The following is a 20241-nucleotide window of genomic DNA, read 5'->3' on the forward strand; positions in this document are numbered from 1 at the left end:
CTGAGCCTGCTTCTATTTAGTGGTATGTGCTCTGGCTCTTCCTTCAGGAGTGGAGCTAATTGGCCACCTTAATTCCTTTCACTCCTATGTGGGGCAACTGCCCCATCACACTTTACTGAAACAGAATACTCACGGCCATTGTTGCAGCCGCAAGAGAACTTTGGTCTGCATAGCAATGGCCCTGGAGGCGAAATACTGGCTATAGACAGTACAAGTATGCTCCTTCAGGAGCTAACGCTCACTCAGGGTATGTCTACACTACCCTGCTAATTCGAACTAGGAGGGTAATGTAGGCATACCGCACTTGCAAATGAAGCCCAGGATTTGAATTTCCCGGGCTTCATTTGCATGAAGCCGGCCGGCGCCATTTTTAAATGCCGGCAGTTCGAACCCCGTGCCGCGCGGCTACACGGGGCATGGAGTAGCTAGTTCGAATTAGGCTTCCTAATCCGAACTAGCTGTACTCCTCATTCCACGAGGAGTACAGCTAGTTCAGATTAGGCTTCCTAATCCGAACTAGCTACTCCGTGCCCCGTGTAGCCACGCGGCACGGGGTTCGAACTGCCGGCATTTAAAAATGGCGCCGGCCGGCTTCATGCAAATGAAGCCCGGGAAATTCAAATCCTGGGCTTCATTTGCAAGTGCGGTATGCCTACATTACCCTCCTAGTTTGAATTAGGAGGGTAGTGTAGACATACCCTCAGCGAGAGAGGGCTATTTGTTAGCAATCAAGGTCTGAGTGGGACATGTGGCTTCAGAGGCAGACCTGGAAGCATCCCTGCTAGAGTGAAGGAAGTGTAGGCAACAGTGGTGCTGGAACTAGGTGGGGGCCACAACCCCCCCATTTTTTGAAAGTCTATGGCCTGGCCCATTCACTTTTCAGTGGGGAGGACCTGCCCTTTCTCTCTTCTCCCCAAGGCCCCGCCACCCAGCCAGGCAAGCGTGGAGCCTGGTTGGGGAGCCCGGGCAGCCATGCAGACCCTCTACTTTGTGTGGTGTAGGGGGGCTGAGAGCAGCAGCCTGGCCCCGCACAGGGCAGGTGAAGGTGGTGGGTCTGTGACGTAGAAACTGACACCAGAGCAGACAACTTAACTCTGCATTACTGCTCGACAACTAGGAGTCTGCTCCTGCTCCCCATGCTAACCTTCATGAGAGCAGGAACAGGGCCTGTGGAAGTGTAAAATGACAGCACTAAGAGCTGGTGTCCATTAGGAAATTCGGTCAGTATAACTGCTGCACTGGAGTGTGAAAAATCCACCTGGATGCTGTAGTTAATTTAACCCTTGCTGTAGATAGCCCAAACCGTCCATCAATCTAGCTAACATCTGTTGGGGAGGGAAGTGCTCTTGTTGGCCTGGAGTGTGTTTTCACTGAAGCACCATAGTGGCGCAGCTGCAGCATTTTGTGTGTTGGCATAACCTTAGTGCCCTTGAGGCATATACGCAACCCTCACTTACATTGAAATGGTCATCATTGATGTAAGCCAAGCACAGATAAAGGGCAGTATGTCATCTTCAAAGGGTCTAATTGTCTCAATGCTTGGGAGGTTTCTATGCATAAATGTGACAGTCACTACTAGGAGTTACCAAAATCTCTTGCATGTCAATAAAGAATAAGCTTTCAAGTACCAAGGTGATAGTACACTGAGGTGGCCGCATGCTGCCGCAGTCATAGAATCCTAAGGTTGGCAGAGACCTCAGGAGGTCATCAAGACCAGCCCCCTGCCCAAAGCAGGAGCAATCCCAACCAATGGAATGGAGGATAGGAAACAGGGCACAGAATGGAAAAGCATAGCTATGTCTCTGAGTAGATACTGCATTAGGTTCAGAATAAGGTTTGCCTCTGGCTACAACAGCTGACATTTGTAACTGAATTTTCTTCTGTGTTCACTGGTTCTTCCTACTCAATATAAGATACACATGAAAACAAACCAATAACTGTAAATAATGAGGGGAGACAATGAGAGGTGAGGTGAGATGTCCCATGGAGAAATATGCAGCAGCACTACTGTGTAAATCTGAAATGATTAGAAACTTTATTTTTCTGTGTGGCCGTGCACTATTCATAAAGATCATCACAATTAGCGTACTTGCTGCCCATGGTTATGGACAATACACACAAATAAAAATTAATGAATCAAAACAAATGAAATGAAATGAAATCATTGTACACAAAGGCAATCATAATCCTGAGCAACCAGAATCAGGCTCTAATTCTCTTCCCCGCCCTAAGAATAAAAATTAAAAGAATCCCCCCCACACACTCATTTAAGGTGAAAAATGAGTTTACAAGACAAAAAATGTAGTCTATTCCTAGATGAAAACACACAAGAAGATAATGAAAACCTTCCACAGCTTGTTCAAAATAAGTGCAACCCCCGGTGAACTGGGTAGAGCAGTGTTAGGCATGCCCTGTTGCTGGATCAGAAGACACTACCAAGGGAAAGAGTGGGAAAAGGAATTGAAAAATCTAGTAATGCTAATGCAAGTAGTATCCCTGCAGTTTCCCTCTTAGATACTTCATTCATAATGTAAAAGGAAAGTTTCTCCTCTGATGTGAATGGACATCACTCCTTGGGGGCCCATGGAGATGCCGATTCGCATCAGCTAAGGATTTGAGCCAGTTGTATAGAAGCATTTGTTTTTAAATATGACTGTATCAAAGTATCTTTACTATGTTGAGCTTAGGGGAATCAAATGGAAGGTAGAAAGGCCGCTAAGACCATGGTTGTCATCCCAAACTTCTTCTTGCTTCTCATTGGTCATGCTAGTCGCCTCTTGCTGCACAGCACTGCCCACTGAAATCCATGGGGTGACTCGTGCAGGTGACCTCTCAGCGTAAATATAAATGTCGGGCTCTTACAGAGTGGTGACATGGGCCATGAAATTGTCATCGGCTCTGTGCAGAAATGACCCGTGCTCTTGAATGCACCTGTGTGGTGTGCTCAGTCACAAGGGCTGGGACTGGTCCTGCCTGGACACTTTAATACCGAGGGATGATACCATCAGACATATGTGGGGTTAGGAGGTAAAGCCATCACCTGCCTCCTTCCTGCTCCCTTAGGGGCACTGTGCACTCCTGGAGGGGGTGTGCCTGTGCTTCTCAGAGCAAAGGGACAGCAATTCTTCAGGACCCTGACTCATGCAGCCCAAGGGAGGGTCTTAGACTCCCCAGCTCCAACACTGTGTACCCATGGACTGGCATAGCAGATTCTCCTGCTAAATGACCATGCCTCATATGACAGCCTATGGGTTGAGAGTCCATGTGGGCAGATCCCTTTGCAGGATCAGGGCCTAAGATTCAAACTCAATATGTGGCTGGCATCCCACCTGATACCCTCTGCCTTGTCCTGAATTCACCGTTCCTTACCCATTGTCATGAATTCAGACCTTCCTGTCCTCAGCTTCAGGGCTCTGCTGAACTCGGTCTTGGCCTAGCTCTGGGATCCGGACTACCCCCTTGCAGCCCCACTGACCCTTTTGCTCTGCGAGCACTGCCAGCCATGGCTCCCCTCCCTCCATTTCTTCCAACAGCTCCTTCCCTGAGGCCAAGTATGCATAAAATGCCCCCTCAGTCCCAATGCGTCAGACCCCACCTTCTCCTGGTTCCAATCCCTTCTACAGAGCCATTGCTTCCAAGGGGAACACACATGGAAAATGAAAGAGTCACACAGTGCAAGATAATGAAGGAAAAACCAGATCAGCTAGCATGGCTTCTTCCTCTAGGGACGCTGATAATGCCTGCTTTTGACACCACAACACCGCCAGGGTGGGGACTGTCTTGCCACCCATGCACTGTACAGAGCCGAGCACACTGTTGGTGCACCCCAGGATAGTAATGTCTAGTGTTAAATGCAATTGCTGCTGGACAATGCAAGATTCACCCTGATATCTGGTGGGAATGCTTTGACCATTGGGATCTTGGAGAAGTTACATTCCTCCAACCTCATCATTGACTTCTTCAGTCCTCAAGCTGCCCCAGAGGAGATGCAGTTGAAAAGTCCTGTCAATCGCCTTTGGCTTAATGTTCACACATTAATGTTAGGGCTGAAGCTACCCATGAGAGATGGTGACCAGGAGAACAGAAATTGAGCCTGGGGGTTCTACAGCTGCTTCTTGCAAACACCAAAGATATCTGCTATCTAATGCAGCCAGAGAAGATGTAAAATAGGCACTGGGAAAAACTGATGCTTACACAACCCAGGCATGGCTTGTTTATTCAGGGACTGAGGCTGCCACTCATGCCCTGGATGACTGGTACTTAACCTGACTGTGTTCAAAGCAACTAGTCGTGGGGCAAAGTTAGAACATAAGAACATAAGAACAGCCATACTGGGTCAGACCAAAGGTCCATCTAACCCAGTATCCTGTCTACCGACAGTGTCCAGCACCAGGTGCTGCACCGCATGAGCAAAGGTGGCAGGCTCTGGCCCTTCAAATGATATTTTAAACTTTATAGACCTGATGCAGAACCTACAAAAGTCAATGAAAGTATTTGTATTGACATCAGTGAGTCCTGGACCATCCCATATGGGTAAATCCCTGCCCCTCTGAAGTCAATGGGAATTTTGCCATTGACTTAATAGAGCCAGGATTTCACTCTATAAGCATATATAACACATTTTGCACAGATTCTTCCCATTAGCATCTATAGCTGCACAATTCTTTGTTATTGCTTCTTAAAAACCTCTGTGTAGAGTGCTAAAAGGTTAGCCACTTTCCCTTATCCCATTGAGAAAAAAAACCAAACCCAAACCTGAGTGAAAAGAAAACTCACTCACTTCTTCAGCATCTGATCCACATTGCTGAATGGACTATTGCTATACAATGCTATATACAAATATGGGTTACTTCATTCATGCAAAGTGTTACAAGTACCACAACAGCATTCCTAAACAGGAATAGGAGACAAGAGCAATGCACTAGAGGCTGGGCAGGGAATGGGTGGCAACAAAAGTAAAACTCACAAGATTGTCAGAATGAAAATAGAGACTTGAGACAAAGGGTTTGGGCAGATGCCTGCAAGGCACACCATGGGTTGGGTAGGGAGGGCAGGCTCACTAATTTTGTTGATAAGGTGTGGGGGGGACGGCATGCTGATCATAACACAGCCAAAAAATTAAGGAAAAAGCTCACACTGTTCTTGTGACTCTCAACAGGTCAACACTCTAACAACTGAATAATAAATGGGGCATCAAGCAAGAACAGCAGTGGGGTTTCCATCCTATTGGAAGAAAGCTCTTGAATCCCTGAACTTTCTTCCTCAGTCCAGACTTGTTTTCAGAGGGGACAGATCTGCATGTCCTCAGTATATGAAGGCCAATAGATTTTTGTAAGAAAGTCATGAAGTCCCCTGTATCTCACCTTCCCTCCACAACTTGACTTCTTAACAGCTATTCTGGCTCCGTCATTACTGGAAAGCCCAGATTACATTCAGATCAATCCTCCCTGGGGGGCACAATGGGAGCAACAATAAAGTCAGTATCATATGCTCTTGTAGGTAGTGTTGCAAAGATGGCTCTGCATCCGTGCCTTCATTAATATGCTGCAACCCCTGGTTAGGAATCTTGCTGAGTTCTTACTCCTACCTAGTACAAAGAATGCTGCAAGCTGCATTCCATCAGCAGGTAAGTGAACATGGCAAATGTCTTTTCTTTCTCCTCTGTTCATTATACACAATGTTGTATCTCTATCTATACCTATATAGCTTTCTATATAGATACATATAGATCTCTAGCAATATATTTACTATCTCTGAGGGTTCCTTTAGAAGCCCTTTATGTGGCAGTAGGCTTCCAGAGATGAGAACAATATGTACAAGAGCCAAAGGAGCACAAACAGGGATGATGTCAGAAGCTTGGCAGTCCGTGGCCCGCCCAGCTCACCTCCAATCTCAGGTCTCCGCCGATAAAGCAGGACGCCCACATTTATAAAAGCAAAAATGGTGAAGAGGGTGACAGAGAAAGCCAAGGTGCCAGGGGAGACACGGAACACCTCCCCGTTTGCTGCATGGTAGATGGCGGCAATGGACCAGGCCACGCCGATCCCCAGGAAAACATTCACGGCATTGCTCCCAGTGACGTTCCCGATGGAGGCATCAGCATATTGATCCTGAGTAGCTGCCACTTTGCTGGCAAAAGTGTCTGTAAAGTGAAAAGAAAAGCAGCCAGTCAGGTAGCAATGAAATCAGTTGTCTTGGAAAGTCATTGCAAGTCCTCTCCTCTTGGAGAACAGAGCTCTTGACAAGCTAGTCTAGATAACAGGTTGGCCTCAAAGGTACATCTCCACTGCAGGTGAAAAGAGAACGCATGTGGTGGCATCAGGGCTGGCTCTAGGTTTTTGCTGCCCCCCCAAAAAAATGTTTGGCTGCCCCTCCCCCCCTTTTTGTTTGCTTTTACACATTTGCACTTTGCAATTTTTTTTGTTTTGTTTTGGTGAAAGACACAAGATTTCCAGCTCACACAAAGTTCTTTTTCAAGAGTGGGAAATGTACCTTAAATCTCTACTTTATTGTTATAGAAATAGGCTACTTTTAAATTGTGGTTTGAATGCATGAAAAACTATTAACACAAATAGTTAAGGAAATATAAACTAAGTACCAAAAATAGAAGGGAGAACTTGTACCACATCTAAAACTCAAGTAGTTTATGGCTATCCTTAATCAATCTTCAGACCAATTACAATCAGCTAACAATACCACTCTGTTTTAACATACTTGTCAACCAATTATGATAACTATAGCACATAAGACATCTAAACTTAATCAATAAATATTTGTATTATTAAACTAGATTTGTTTTGGAATTCAGTGGCTCCTTATGCGGTTCTAACACATCTATGTTATCAGATAAACTGAGACCAGTGGGTGTGCATATGCACATTATTCTTGTGTGTCCATCTTGTTAGTAACCATTATATATTCAAGTTTATGAGGTGTTAGAAGGAGTGGAGAGTTGTATGTGCCCAATACAACTATATATGGAATGAAGCTTGCCTTAGAGACATCAAACATGAAAGTTTACCCAGATCAACGAAGTTTAATTCTTTAAAGAAATATCTATGAAACAGCAAGTGTGGTTCTTTGAAGAGTGTAGAACAGTTAATTGTGTGTGTGTGAGAGAGACAGAGAGAGAGAAAGAGAGAGATCCTTGTTTGGTTCTACTTCTACTACAGACATGAACAAGAGAAATATACTAGGAACAGACTTCCGTGGGGCTGAGGGTGTTGGGGACTGAGGGGAGAGGCCAGAGGCTGGGCCAGTGGGCTGAGTGTTTGCAGGTTTGCCAGGTGTCTGGTATTTTCTGTTTTTTTTTTTTTTTTTTTTTTTTTTTTACCAAACAGGAGGTGAAAATACTCGACACCTGGCTACCCTAGGCGGAAAGGGGGCATTTTACCTGGGACTTCCATACGATGTAGGCAGAGGGGTGGCTGATGGCTTGGAGTGGAGAGGCTGCCGGGGAGAAGCAGGACTCAGGACTAGGAGACAGGGCCGGCCAGCAGGCTCCAGGGCCAGGCGCACATGGTGCCAGTGTTGCCTGCGCAGCCGCGGCGTCTCCCGCGACCCTTTAAATCGGCAGGGCGGGGCAGGGCAGGGCTAGGCATTGCCGGGGGAGGGGAGGAGAAGGAGAGGAGACAGGGATGACCAGCAGGCTCTGGGGCACATTGGGCTGCAGGCCAGGGCCCTTTAAATCGGCGGGGTGGGGCTAGGTGTTGCCAGGGGCGGCACCAGCTGCTTACCTGAAGTGCTGCACCGTCAAAGTGCTGCCTCAAGCACCTGCCTGATTTGCTGGTGCCTAGAGCCGGCCCTGGGTGGCATGAGCCTCAGCATTGGCTAGCTACTCCAGGACAAGCTTGCCATGGATTCAGGCAGCTAGTCTATGCTCTTGTAGCAGCAGTCCCCTTGTTATCCCAGTTTGCTAGAGTAAAGCTAGCCCAGGCACACACATCCAGGATGCAGTCACACCTTCACATGCAATGTAGATGTGCTCCTCAGAGACTGTATGATGGGGCACCATCCAGCTACCTTTGGAGTGACAAGCAAGGCCCCATGTGATGAACTCCAAATCTGAGATCTGGACCCAGATCGTACCTCTCAAAACTTCCTGGAAGATTTAGAGCACCGCAGACAAAACATTTCCTGGCTCCTCCCCCCACATACACTTTCTCTTGACCGAAGCTGACAGCATCCCCACCTCTTGAGACCTTTTCTTTTCCTCAGAACTAGCTGTCCACATCTACTGTACCAGTCACTGTTACCCTAGACTGGAATAAAGGCATTAGCTGGTTAATATGCTACAAAGCCAATTTCTTCTGCATTGTCATCCGTATTTTCACATCAAATGGGACACATCAAGCTAACTAGGAATTTGACATGGCCAACCCACTTACTTAGGGTCATTAACATGGATCCTACAATAGACAGGTATTTCTTTTGCTGTTACATAAATCTTGGACTCTGTTATTTCCATTCCAACTCATCTGATGAAGTGGATCTTACTCATGAAACCTCATGATCTTATATATTTTTGTTAGTCTCTAAGGTGCCACAGGACTACTTGGTGTTTTTATAGGTTGGTCTTTAATTAGTGTTTCAATTAATTTGCCTTTTATATTATTCACATATTTCGTTCATCCCAGAAAGCTTTAGTAGTAAACAAACGTGTATTTCATTACTGTTAGGAGGAAGAGAGTGTTGCTTAAGGCTTAAAAGTGAATGAGGGATTTTTTGTTTTTAACAACACTCAGAGCCAGTGCCATGAGCTATCTAAGAATAATGAATACGTACTGTATTTCTGTGCTCTTGGGTCACTTTGGATCAAATCTGTTGCACAGAAGCTCAGCATGAGAAAGTATCTCATTTTTATTTTTATTCTGCTGAGTGTGCACTTCCCATGGGGTTTGGAATGTGAAACGGTCAAATCACAGCTGGAAGCAAGAGTCCTCTTTTCAAGTAAAGAGAAGGCCAGTTCCAATAAATATAGTATGAAGGTTCATAGTAGAATTCTAAATTGATTTATCTGTTCTTTGTTACAAAGCTATTCTGAAATCATAAGAACATAAGAATGGCCGTACTGGGTCAGACCAAAGGTCCATCTAGCCCAGTAGCCTGTCTGCCAACAGTAGCCAGCACCAAGTGCCCCAGAGGGGGTGGACCGAAGACAATGATCAAGTGATTTGTCTCGTGCCATCCATCTCCAGCCTCTGACAAACAGAGGCCAGGGACACCATTCCTACGCCCTGGCTAATAGCCTTTTATGGACCTAACCTCCATGAATTTATCTAGCTTCTCTTTAAACTCTGTTATAGTTCTAGCCTTCACAGCCTCCTCTGGCAAGGAGTTCCACAGGTTGACGATGCGCTGTGTGAAGAAGAACTTTCGCTTATTAGAACTTTCACTTATTAGTTTTAAACTTGCTACCCATTAATTTCATTTGGTGTCCTCTAGTCCTTATATTATGGGAACTAATGAATAATTCTTTATTCACTCTTTCCAGACCACTCATGATTTTATATACCTCTATCATATCCCCCCTCAGTCTCCTCTTTTCCAAACTGAAAAATCCCGGTTGCTTTAGCATCTCCTCATATGGGACCTGTTCCAAACTCCTAACCATTTTAGTTGCCCTTTTCTGAACCCTTTCCAAGGCCAAAATATCTTTTTTGAAGTGAGGAGACCACATCTGTACACAGTACTCAAGATGTGGGCGTATCATAGTTTAATACAGGGGAAGTAAGATATTCTGTGTCTTATTTTCTATCCTTTTCTTAATAATTCCTAACATTGTATTTGCCTTTTTGACCACCGCAGCATAGTGTGTGGACGTTTTCAGAGAACTATCCACAATAACTCCCAAGATCTCTTTCCTGATTTGTTGTAGCCACCATTTCTTGTAGGCACCAAGTCCGACTTTTGAAAATTCTACAAGGTGCCTAAATACTTTTTTTAAATGTTGGTTCTAAGTAATTAGCCCAACGCCTGTAGCTTCACCAGGGCTTGAACTCGGGTCTCCTAAGTGTTGTATGTGCAACATGGGAAGCATCTGTCCTGCTCTATGCAGCACTGATGAGGACTCAGCTGGAGAACTGTGGCCAGCTGGGTGTCCCATTAGCAAAGATGTAGACAAATAGAGGAGAGCAACAACAATGAGCAAAGGTTTTGAAAATCTGACTCACAAGGAAAGGTTAAAAAACCTGGGCATATTTAATCTTGAGAAAAAAAAAGGCTGAGGGGGAGGGGACACAAATCAATACAGTCTTCAAATATGCTAAGGACCTCTATAAAGAAGCCTGTGCTCACTTGTTCTGAAAGTAGAAAAGTAATATTTTTTGGGCTTTATCTGCAGCAAGGGAGACAGGTGAGCTATTAGGAAAAACTCTAACTCTGTGGTTAGTTAGGCCGTGGAACAGGGTTCAAAAAAGAGCTAGCTAACTTCATGGGGGTTAGATCCATCAATGGCTATTAGCCAGGATACGTAGCAATGGTGTCCCTCGCCTAGGTCAGAGGCTGGAAATAGGTGATGAGAGAGGGATCGCTTGATGATTCCCTGTTCTGTTCACTCCCTCTGGGACACCTGGCATTGGCCACTGTAGGCAGACAGGACACTGGGCTGGATGGGCCTTTGGTCTAAGCCAGTCTGGCCGTTCTTATAACAGCCTTCTAAGGGAGTCTGTGGGACCCCTCCCACACTGGAGGGCTTTAGAACAGGTGGCACAAATCCCTGTCGGACTGTCTAGGTTCCCTTGGTCCTGGCTCAGTGCACGAAACTGGACACAATGACCTCACAAGGTCCATTCCTGCCTAACATTTTGACATCTTTGTTAATGACTTGGATGAGGGGATGGATTGCACCCTCAGCAAGTTCCCCTAAGATAGGGGGAGAGGTAGATACGCTGGAGGGAAGGGATAGGGTCCAGAGTGACCTAGATATATTGGATGATTAGGCCAAAAGAAATCTGATGAGGTTCAACAAAAAGAAGTACATAGCCCTGCATTTGGGATGGAAGAATCCCAAGCATTGTTACAGGCTGGGGACCGACTGGCTAAGCAGCAGTTCTGCAGAAAAGGACAGTGGACAAGAAGCAGGATATGAGTGAACTGTGCACCCTTGTAGCTAAGAAGGCTAATGGCATATTAGGGTGCATTAGGAGGAGCATTGCCAGCAGATCCAGAGAAGTGATTATTCCCCTTTATTCGGCACTGCTGAGGCCATAGCTGGAGTATTGTGTCCAGTTCTGAGCCCCTCACTACAGAAAGGATGTGGACGCATTGGAGAGGGTCCAGCGGAGGGCAACCAAAATGATTAGGGGGCTGGAGCACATGACCTATGAGGAGAGGCTGAAGGATTTGGGCTTAGTTACTCTGCAGAAGAGAAGAGTAGGGTGAGGGGCAGGTTTGATAGCAGCCTTTAACTACCTGAAAGGGAGGAAGGAGGGTTCTGAAGAGGATGGAGAGAGGCTGTTCTCAGTGGTGACAGATGATAGAACGAGGAGCAATGGTCTCAAGCTGCAGTGAGGGAGATCGAGGTTGGATATTAGGAAACAATGGTTACTTACTTTGAGATGTGTTGCTCATGTCCATTCCATGCACATGCGCGCCACATGCACATGTCATTGAAAGCTTTCCCCCATAGCAGTACCCATTGGGCCAGCTGGGGAGCTCCCTGGAGTGGTGCCACTATATTGGCTAATATGTACCCCTTCTGGCCCTCCACCCCCTCAGTTCCTTCTTACTGGACTACTCCAAAATGGGATTTGGAATGGACATGAGCAACATACCTCAAAGAACAACAGTTACAAAGGCAAGTAACCATTTTTTCTTCTTCGAGTGATGGCTCATGTCCATTCCATGTAGGTGAATCCAAAGCAGAAACTCCAGGAGGCGGGGTCAGAATTCTAACCTTCAACTGAGAGGAGGACAGCCCTACCGAGGGCCATGTCTTCCCTGGCCCGGTGAATTAGAGCATAAAGGTTAGCAAAGGTATGAATTGAAGACTATGTGGCAGCCCTACAGATGTCCAAGATAGGGACCTGGGCCACAAATGCCATGGAGGAGACCTGTGCCCAAGTGAAGTGGGCCGTGAGAGGAGGGACTGGTAATCCAGCCAGACTATAACACTCCTTATTGCATGAGGTTATCCTTGAAGAAATTCTCTGAGCAGAGACCAGCTGCCTCTTGAGCCTTTCTACTACTGCCATGAACAACTGAGGGGACTTACGGAAGGGCTTTGTTCTTTCTAAATAAAATGCCAATATACACTCTAGACATTAGGAGAGCAAAGTCTGTTCTTTGCCAGAGACGTGGGGCTTGGGATAAAAAAAAAAGGGGGGGGAGAAAAATGTCTTGGGAGACATGAAACTGAGACACCACCTTCAGCAGGAAGGCAGGATGGGGGAGTAGCCTGACCTTATCCTTGAAAAAGACTGTATAAGGGGGAGAGGGTGTCATAGGTAAGGGCCCTTAGCTCTGACACCTGCCTGGCTGATGTGATGGCTACAAGAAACTACACCTTCTAGGAGAAGTGCAGCAATCAACAGGTAACTAAAGATTCAAAGGGGGGGGGGCATCCTATAAGCCTGGTCATAGCCAGGTTAAGGTCCCACTGAGGGACAGGTTGGCAGATATGCGGGTAGAGCCTGTCCAGTCCCTTCAGAAACTGATGGAGCGTGGGATGCACAAAAAGCACTGTGTCCCTGGAGCCTGGGTGGAAGGCGGAAATAGCCACCAAGTGAACCTTGATCGATGAGGAGGACAACCCCTGAATCCCGAGCTCAAGGAGATAGTCCACTATCAATGGGCCTGGGTGTCCATAGGAGAAATCCCCTTTTGAGCAACCCAGATAGAAAAATGCTTCCATTTTGCCAACTAGGTGGCTCTAGTGGAAGGTTTCCTACTCCCCAGCAGAACCTCCTGCACCCGTTCTGAGCACTGCAGCTCCACTGCTGTCAGCCATGGAGCTTCCAGACCAGAAGGTATAGGGACTGCAGCTTTGGGTGGTGAAGACGGCCAAAGTCCTGCATTATGAGGTCTGGATACAGGGGAAGGGCGATCTGTCTCAGAAGAGAGGCTCAACAGGGTCATGAACCAAAGCTGCCTGGGCCAGGCTTGTTCAATGAGAATGAGGGAGGCCCTGAATTCCCTCACTTTGAGGAGCACCTTGTGCACCAGTGGGAACAGAGGAAACACACAGAGCAGGCCCACGGACTGGGGGTAGTAAGGGCATGTCCTGAGGGCCCACAGACCAGACCCATGAGAGCAGAACTTGAGGCAACAATTAGGTGAGAACAGCTAAGGAGTGCTTGCAGGGTGAGAGCAGAGCATGTTCCAATGGCGGTCACGGGTGGTAAGAAGGAACTGAAGGTGGAGGGCCAGCAGGGGTATATATTATCTGATGTAGCAGTGCATTTCTGGGGGCTCCCCCATTGGCCCAATAGGTGCTGCTAAGGGAAGAGCTTCTGACTATGCGTGCATACCTACATGGAATGGACATGAGCAATCACTTGAAGAAAAAAAGCGATTTCCCTCAGAGGCTGGGGAAACACTGGGATGGATTCCCTAGGGAGGGGTGGTATCTCCATCCCTAGGGGTGTTTAAGTCCTGGCTTGACAAAGCCCTGGCTGGGATGATTAACTTAGGGTTGGTCTGGCTTTGGGCAGGTGGTTGGACTTGATGACTCCTGAGGTCTCTTCCAACCCTAGGATTCTATAATTCTATTTCCATGCTTCTATGCCAAGGCCTTAATCTCAAAACCAAGCCCCTCCCTGTCACTTACCCACCAACTTTATTTTCACTCTCATATTGAGCAGGGGAGCTGACAGCCACACCAGATCCCAGGGCAAGGTGGGGAAGGGGAGGGGCTCCCCTATCCCCCAGCCCATAGAGCCACCCGGAGTGCACCACTAAAGCATCCGGGGAGCCGACAATCATGCCGAGCTCCAGGGCGAGATGTTGGGAGGGCCAGCGCTGCACTCCAAGGAGAGGGGAGGCGTGCTGGGAGTACAATTTAACAGGGACCAGCCACTCTCTCATCCCCACCTCATCCCACACAGATATGGGTTGCAGCATGGAACCACATGCCACATTTCCGTGCAAAGAGGGTACAGGGTGGCCGGCCCTTAAGATCTACATTAAGTGACAGGAAAGGCCTTGAACTCAAATGGTTCTCTCTCATTTAATTCCCTGCCACTGCAGGGATCTTGACCACTGGTGCTCCTCAGTCCCTCCTACTCTCTGCCCCTGGCATAGTCTTGAACTTTGGTCTCATTTCAGTTGTTGGGTTTGCGGTGTGAGTGCTGGGTGCTGGTGGTCTACAGGAGGTCAGACTAGATCTGGTGGTCTCTTTGGCCTTAAACTCTACATTGCTATTAAAAAGAGGTGCACGCCCATCCATGCTCAGTCCCCATTCATTCTGGACACATCTTCCAGCATGCCTACAGCTACAGGACACTGAAGGTTCAGCAGTTGCTTGGTTTCTCCATTGGGCATGTATTCTATGCTTTGACACACTGATCTCTGGAAGGGTGAACACACTGCACACAAATGGTCAAATAACAACCCACTGTTTCAAGAGAAACGAAAGCATTAATTCCATACAATAACCTCTACTACCACAATTTCCCCTCCATAGTCTCTGGAGGACGCTAACCATGCAGTGGCATTAAAGGGATAAGCACTAATCTGTTTAATTATTCCTACTGTTGATACTTTGCTTACTTTGCTATTAATCAAACAGTGGCCACAAGCCCAGTGCAAAGAGATTATTGTATTTGAAATGGCACATTCCAGAAACCCCTTTTTTGCAAGGTTCTGTACATTTGTATCAAGAATGGAAATAATTAGGCATTGTTCTGTGAATATCCAGATGCAGTTTTTAGTATCTGAAAGACTGTTATTAGGCTAGACACTTTATAGTTTGCATCCTCTCTCTCTGAGGTGATGATGGTTAGAAAAAGGGATCAACTCTTCATTACAAGTTATCTGACATGATTACTGCACTGTACATTTGTCCACTGCACTTTAGTCCACCACACTGCTGTGAAGCAGTCATTCTCCAGGGGCACCTGGAGCCTTCCAGGCACAAGAAAGTTGTAAGTAATGTTTAGATCATGCAGTCACAAAGAACTTGTCCTTTCAAATATAGGAGGGTATGTCTACGCTACCCCCCTAGTTCGAACTAGGGGGGGTAATGTAGTCATACGGAGTTGCAAATGAAGCCCGGGATTTGAATTTCCCGGGCTTCATTTCCACATTATCGTTCCATGAGGCGTACAGCTAGTTCGGATTAGGAAGCCTCATCTGAACTAGCTAGTCCGTGCCGCATGTAGCCACGCGGCACGGGGTCCGACCTAGCCGGCATTTAAAAATGGTGCCGGCCGGCTTTATGCAAATAAAGCCCGGGAAATTCAAATCCCGGGCTTCATTTGCAACTCCGTATGACTACATTACCCCCCCTAGTTCGAACTAGGGGGGTAGTGTAGACATACCCGGAGTGTCTGAAAGAAATATGCACTGCTAATCCATAGTAATTTATAGCAATATACCAGATAAAATCTAGAGCTCTGATTTCTTGTATCAGTAGCAATAACAGGTTAAAATGACAGTAAGAGTAGCACGGCCAAAAGTACTTTCTTCTCATTTCACTGATTTTCTATTCACTTATAACCAATATTAATGGTGCAGAAAAAATCTTTCAGGATCTAAAAGAAACAAAGATGGGTGAGGCTTGCCAGACACAGTTACTATATCTGGGCTGTATTAAGGCTGTTTTGTTTTAAGGGGCTTTTTAAAAAACCCAGTGCAGCACAGTAAATGTCATACCTACTTGAAGTGTGAAAAAACCACTCTGCCGGCAATGGAGAAAGCAAAATATGGACTGACACTTGTTGCTCTTGCACTCCATGGAATAACTACAATTTCATTCTAAGGAAAATGTGGGTTTTCTGAAATTAAGACTATAACTATCAGTTACAAGTTGTTATCCAAACTCAGAAAGCCTGGAAATTCAAAGCTAAACAATACTTTCTATAAGCCACAGCCACCAATAAGAGAAACACACCACTGGGGTTTCCCGTGTGGTGTCAGTGTTATTAGCTAGATCTTGATCCAGACCTGCATTGCTGCTCACTTCCTCTGAATCCCAAATACACAGCACAAAGGAAAGATGTCAAAGGTCATGGCAAGAAATTCAATTTTTCTTTTACCTGGCACTGAAGTTCCCAGTGCAACAAACACAACTGCAGTCACTGAATCCTTCAGGCCAATGGTGCAGCCAAAGTGGGATGCCAAATCCCCGATGAAAGCCGTCAGTAAGCCAATCATTAGGATGGAGACAACGAAGCAGGCCCAACCATTCCAGTAATCTGTCGGGGGAACGAAGGCGAAAAGGACCTTCCAGAAGACAGTCAGAAAGTGCATCACATAATCGAAGCAGGAGGGCAGCTTCTCTTCCCCACATTCCTCATCGTCGTCATCCTCACCTGGAGCAACAAAACCGGAGTCTGATTAAACCCAGGGCTGTGTGTCCCTGTTCCTTCCTAGGGACATAGGCATCCCTTTGTAAGGCACTGTCTGAGCCTCATCCAGTCAGTCATGGAGTTTACCCTCAAGGCTCTCCTGGGAGGTAGGAATGCAGCACTGTTATTATCACCCTCATTTTACAGCTGGGGAAGTGAGGCCCAGGGAGAATAATGGTGGGATTTTCAAAAGCACCCACATAATTTAGGAGAGCAATTCTCACTGGCTGACAATGAGCTCTGCACTCTTAAATGAGCTTGGTGCCTGGGAAAATCCCATGCCACAACACTTGCCCAAGGTCACCACACAGGTGACTGTGGCACAGCAGACAAGCGAGGCCTATGTTTTCCAAAGTTGCTAAGGCTTTGTGCTAGTGCTGTCTTTTGGGTGCTCAACTTGGAACACCCTGAGGGCTGCCGAGCTCTCCCCCACTATCACACAATCCCACTCCTAAATGTGTCCACCTCTCTCTTCGGACAAATGAAGCATTTGCCCTCAACTCCTCTGAGGGGTAGGAACCTTCTTTTAACTTCGAGCCAGAATTCGTTCATGGGCAGTTTATCCCCACGTCTTCTCATGCCACTATTGTCCATAACCTGAAATAGCTTGTCCCCCTTTCTAGAGTTTACTCCTGTTGTAGTTACAGAGAACAAGAGTATCCCCTCTCGGCCTTCTCTAGGCAAGCCCCAACTTTTAGTCTCTTCTCAGACAACAGGCCACGAGTTCTCTGATCATTTAGGAGCTCTTCTCTGCACCTGGTCCACCATTGCAGCATCCCCTGGCCGTGGGCTCCTCCTCCTCGCAGTGCTGGTCAGTGGTCTCTGCCATGCCAGGTCAGGACCATAACCACTCCTGCACTGCGTCTCTGCAGGAGCACTGCTGTCAGTGCTGCCTGACCCCCAATTCTACCCCCAACTTCCTGAAACTGTAAAAATAAAAATTGTTAAAAATGTAAAAAAGTTTAAAATAAATATTAATATTAGTTCTCCACCAAAAAAGTAAAAACTGAATTCTGCTAAACCTCCATGTAAAGGAAAGCACCCGCTCTTCCACTCGTGTATCTCCTCCCCTGGGATTTTTGGTCAAAATGCATGAAAAGCAAAACGTTTTTTGGATTGAAATGAAATGTTTCACTTTGACATTACCAAAATGGCCTGGTTTGGTTGAAACTTGCCCATGAACTTGACATGAGGTTGTGAAGAGTTTTGGCTGACCCAAAACTACATTTTTTTAGCAAATCAAATATTAGTCTGAAAAATCTTGTCCAGATCAAATCAACGTACAGTGAGGTTGGATATGAAGCTTTAGAACAGAAGAGGCAGTGGAAACTGGTGAAAGTTTTCCAGCTACATTCTTTAAGATATTTTTCCTGGATTCATTCCACCTGACTTGTAAGCCTTCCAAATGTTGTGGGACTAAATGGTTCAAACCAGGCTGTGGAATCTGCTTTTCACTCAACACTTCAAAGTCCTGCAATCTGGCACATACAAGCACCAAGCGACCCTTAATTAGTGACTCTGGATCGAAGACAAGGAGAGGGAGAGCAACACACGGGCGAGTCACAAACATGTAGGACCAAACGGGCAAACAGCAACCCCAAGTTTCAGTTGGGACACAGCCATGCTTCATTCAACATGCACCTTAAACAACGTGTGATATGGAAGAAATAAATAATAGGGAGCTTGATTTTATTACCTTGGTACACAGCAAAGGGGACTCCAAACAAACCCAGCAGTGCCTCGGGGAGGAAGTGGGGAATTTATTTAAGTCTGAATCCTGTGCAGTTTTTAATTCATCCCACAAAGACCGGGTTGGCTAGATGCAACTCTGCTGGCATTGTAATTTTGCAACAGACATTTTTAAGTATCTACAGAGCCACGAGGCAGTGGAGGTGTCACAGAGTTAAAAATCTTTAGGGAGATGATGCAACAGATTTTTAAAAATGAATCTGAGTGTGGCTGTCACAATATTGGTCTGGATCTGTCTATCATTTTGCTGAAGGTTAATAATGAACCTCTCTCTAGCAGAGTGAGTGAGGGTAGAGGTTGCTAAGAGAGCCATATGCATTCACTCTGGGATGTTAGGCCAAAAGCGTTTGAGGTATCTTTACTGCATGAGAAACTTTCCAACAAGAACAATAATAATAAATAAAAAACCTGTTAACATTTTGCTCTTTAGTCACCCATGCTGAAGCTCAAATGTTAGGTATGCAAGCGTGACGGATTATGGGAGACTATCCATGGCCTTTGTTCTATAGGAAGTAAGATGAGATTATCATAATTGTTCCTTTTAGCCTTAAAATTCCATAAATCATGTATCAACTATCCTGAATATAATAAGCATGCCACTAACGAAAGCTGGCCTATATACACTAAACAAATTATTCTAAACATTGTGCCTTCCTAGTTGTGCATTTGAAGTACAGCTGCAGTACTGCCAACCTCAAATGTAAAGAAATAAAGACAAATAACCAAATCTCAAGCCCCTCAAATAAGGAGATTTAATAGAATTAGTTAAATGAGCAAATAACAATAAAGTTGAGTTTGGTATTTTGGGTCTGAGTCTTCATGGTGCACTCAGGTCATGGGTTCAAGTTTTTCACTGCAATCAAGAGGGACAAAATATTACTTTAAAAAATGAAAGCAGAAGGTCCCCCTGAAATCACAGGACTCCGGGAGCTGAAGCTTTAAGAAACATCAAATATTTGTCCATCACCAGAATGACAACTGACTCCTGAGTTGCCTTTGCTATAATATGGGATGCAACAAACATTGGATTAGGTTATTTTGCCTGTAAACTCTGGGACAGGCGCTGACTTTTCCTGTGTTTGTGCAGCACAGTTGTGCCCTGAGTTTGGTTTGGGCCTCTCAGAGCTAGTGTAATACATAAAATAAAAAGCCAACATGTGAGAGGATGGAATTTGAAAAGTGAGGTTATGTTCTGCAAGTTTTGTCTCTCGATGTAAATGAAAGAATCAACCATTCTATTCCAAAAGCAATGAGGAGTCCTGTGGCACCTAATAGACTAACAGATGTATTGGAGCATCAGCTTTCGTGGGCAAAGACCCACTTCGTCAGATGCATGTAGTGGAAATTCCAGAGGTAGGTATAAATATACAGGCATAAGAAAAGAGTGCCAAACAAGAGTAAAGCTAGAGATAATGAGGTCAATTCAGTCAGGGAGGATGAGGCCCACTTCCAGCAGCTGATGTGGAGGTGTGAACACCAAGGCTACGTCTACACTGGCACCCTTTTCCGGAAATGCTTAAAACGGAACAGTTTTCCATTATAAGTATTTCTGGAAAAAGCGCGTCTACATTCGCAGGGTGCTTTTCCGGAAAAGTGTCCGTGGCCAATATAGACGCGCTTTTCCGGAAAAAAGCCCCGATCATCATTTTCGTGATCGGGGCTTTTTTCCGGAAAAGACTACTGTGCTGTCTACACTGGCCCTTTTCCGGAACAGTTTTTCTGGAAAAGGACTTTTGCCCGAACAGGAGCAGCATAGTTTTTCCAGAAAAACACTGACAATTTTACAGTAGCTCGTCATTGCTTTTCCGGAAAAGCAAGCGGCCAGTGTAGACAGCTCGCAGCTTATTCCGGAAAAGCGGCTGCTTTTCCGGAATAAGTGGCCCAGTGTAGACACAGCCCAAGAGTGGAGAAACTGCTTTTGTAGTTGGCTAGCCATTCACAGTCTTTGTTTAATCCTAAACTGATGGGCTACGTCTACACTGGC

General features: G+C 46.0%; 1 protein-coding gene across 6 annotated transcripts in view; it reads right to left on the reverse strand.

Moving 5' to 3' along the window:
* Window positions 1-709: 709 nt before the first annotated feature.
* SLC8A1 (solute carrier family 8 member A1) overlaps window positions 710-20241 on the reverse strand; it is a 308663-nt gene continuing 289131 nt past the window's right edge. For 5 of the 6 annotated variants that reach the window (XM_075925818.1, XM_075925817.1, XM_075925816.1 and 2 more), the window contains 2 exons: window positions 16197-16472; window positions 711-6142 (listed from right to left, as the gene is read on the reverse strand). In XM_075925818.1, the coding sequence (XP_075781933.1) occupies window positions 5766-6142; window positions 16197-16472 (653 nt within the window). In that variant the 3' untranslated portion in view covers window positions 711-5765. Of the gene's footprint in view, window positions 6143-16196; window positions 16473-20241 lie in introns of all 6 variants that reach the window. The other variant, XM_075925822.1, reaches the window with a different exon arrangement.

This window comes from Pelodiscus sinensis, chromosome 3 (assembly GCF_049634645.1).
Source record: "Pelodiscus sinensis isolate JC-2024 chromosome 3, ASM4963464v1, whole genome shotgun sequence".
Lineage (NCBI taxonomy): Eukaryota > Metazoa > Chordata > Testudines > Trionychidae > Pelodiscus > Pelodiscus sinensis.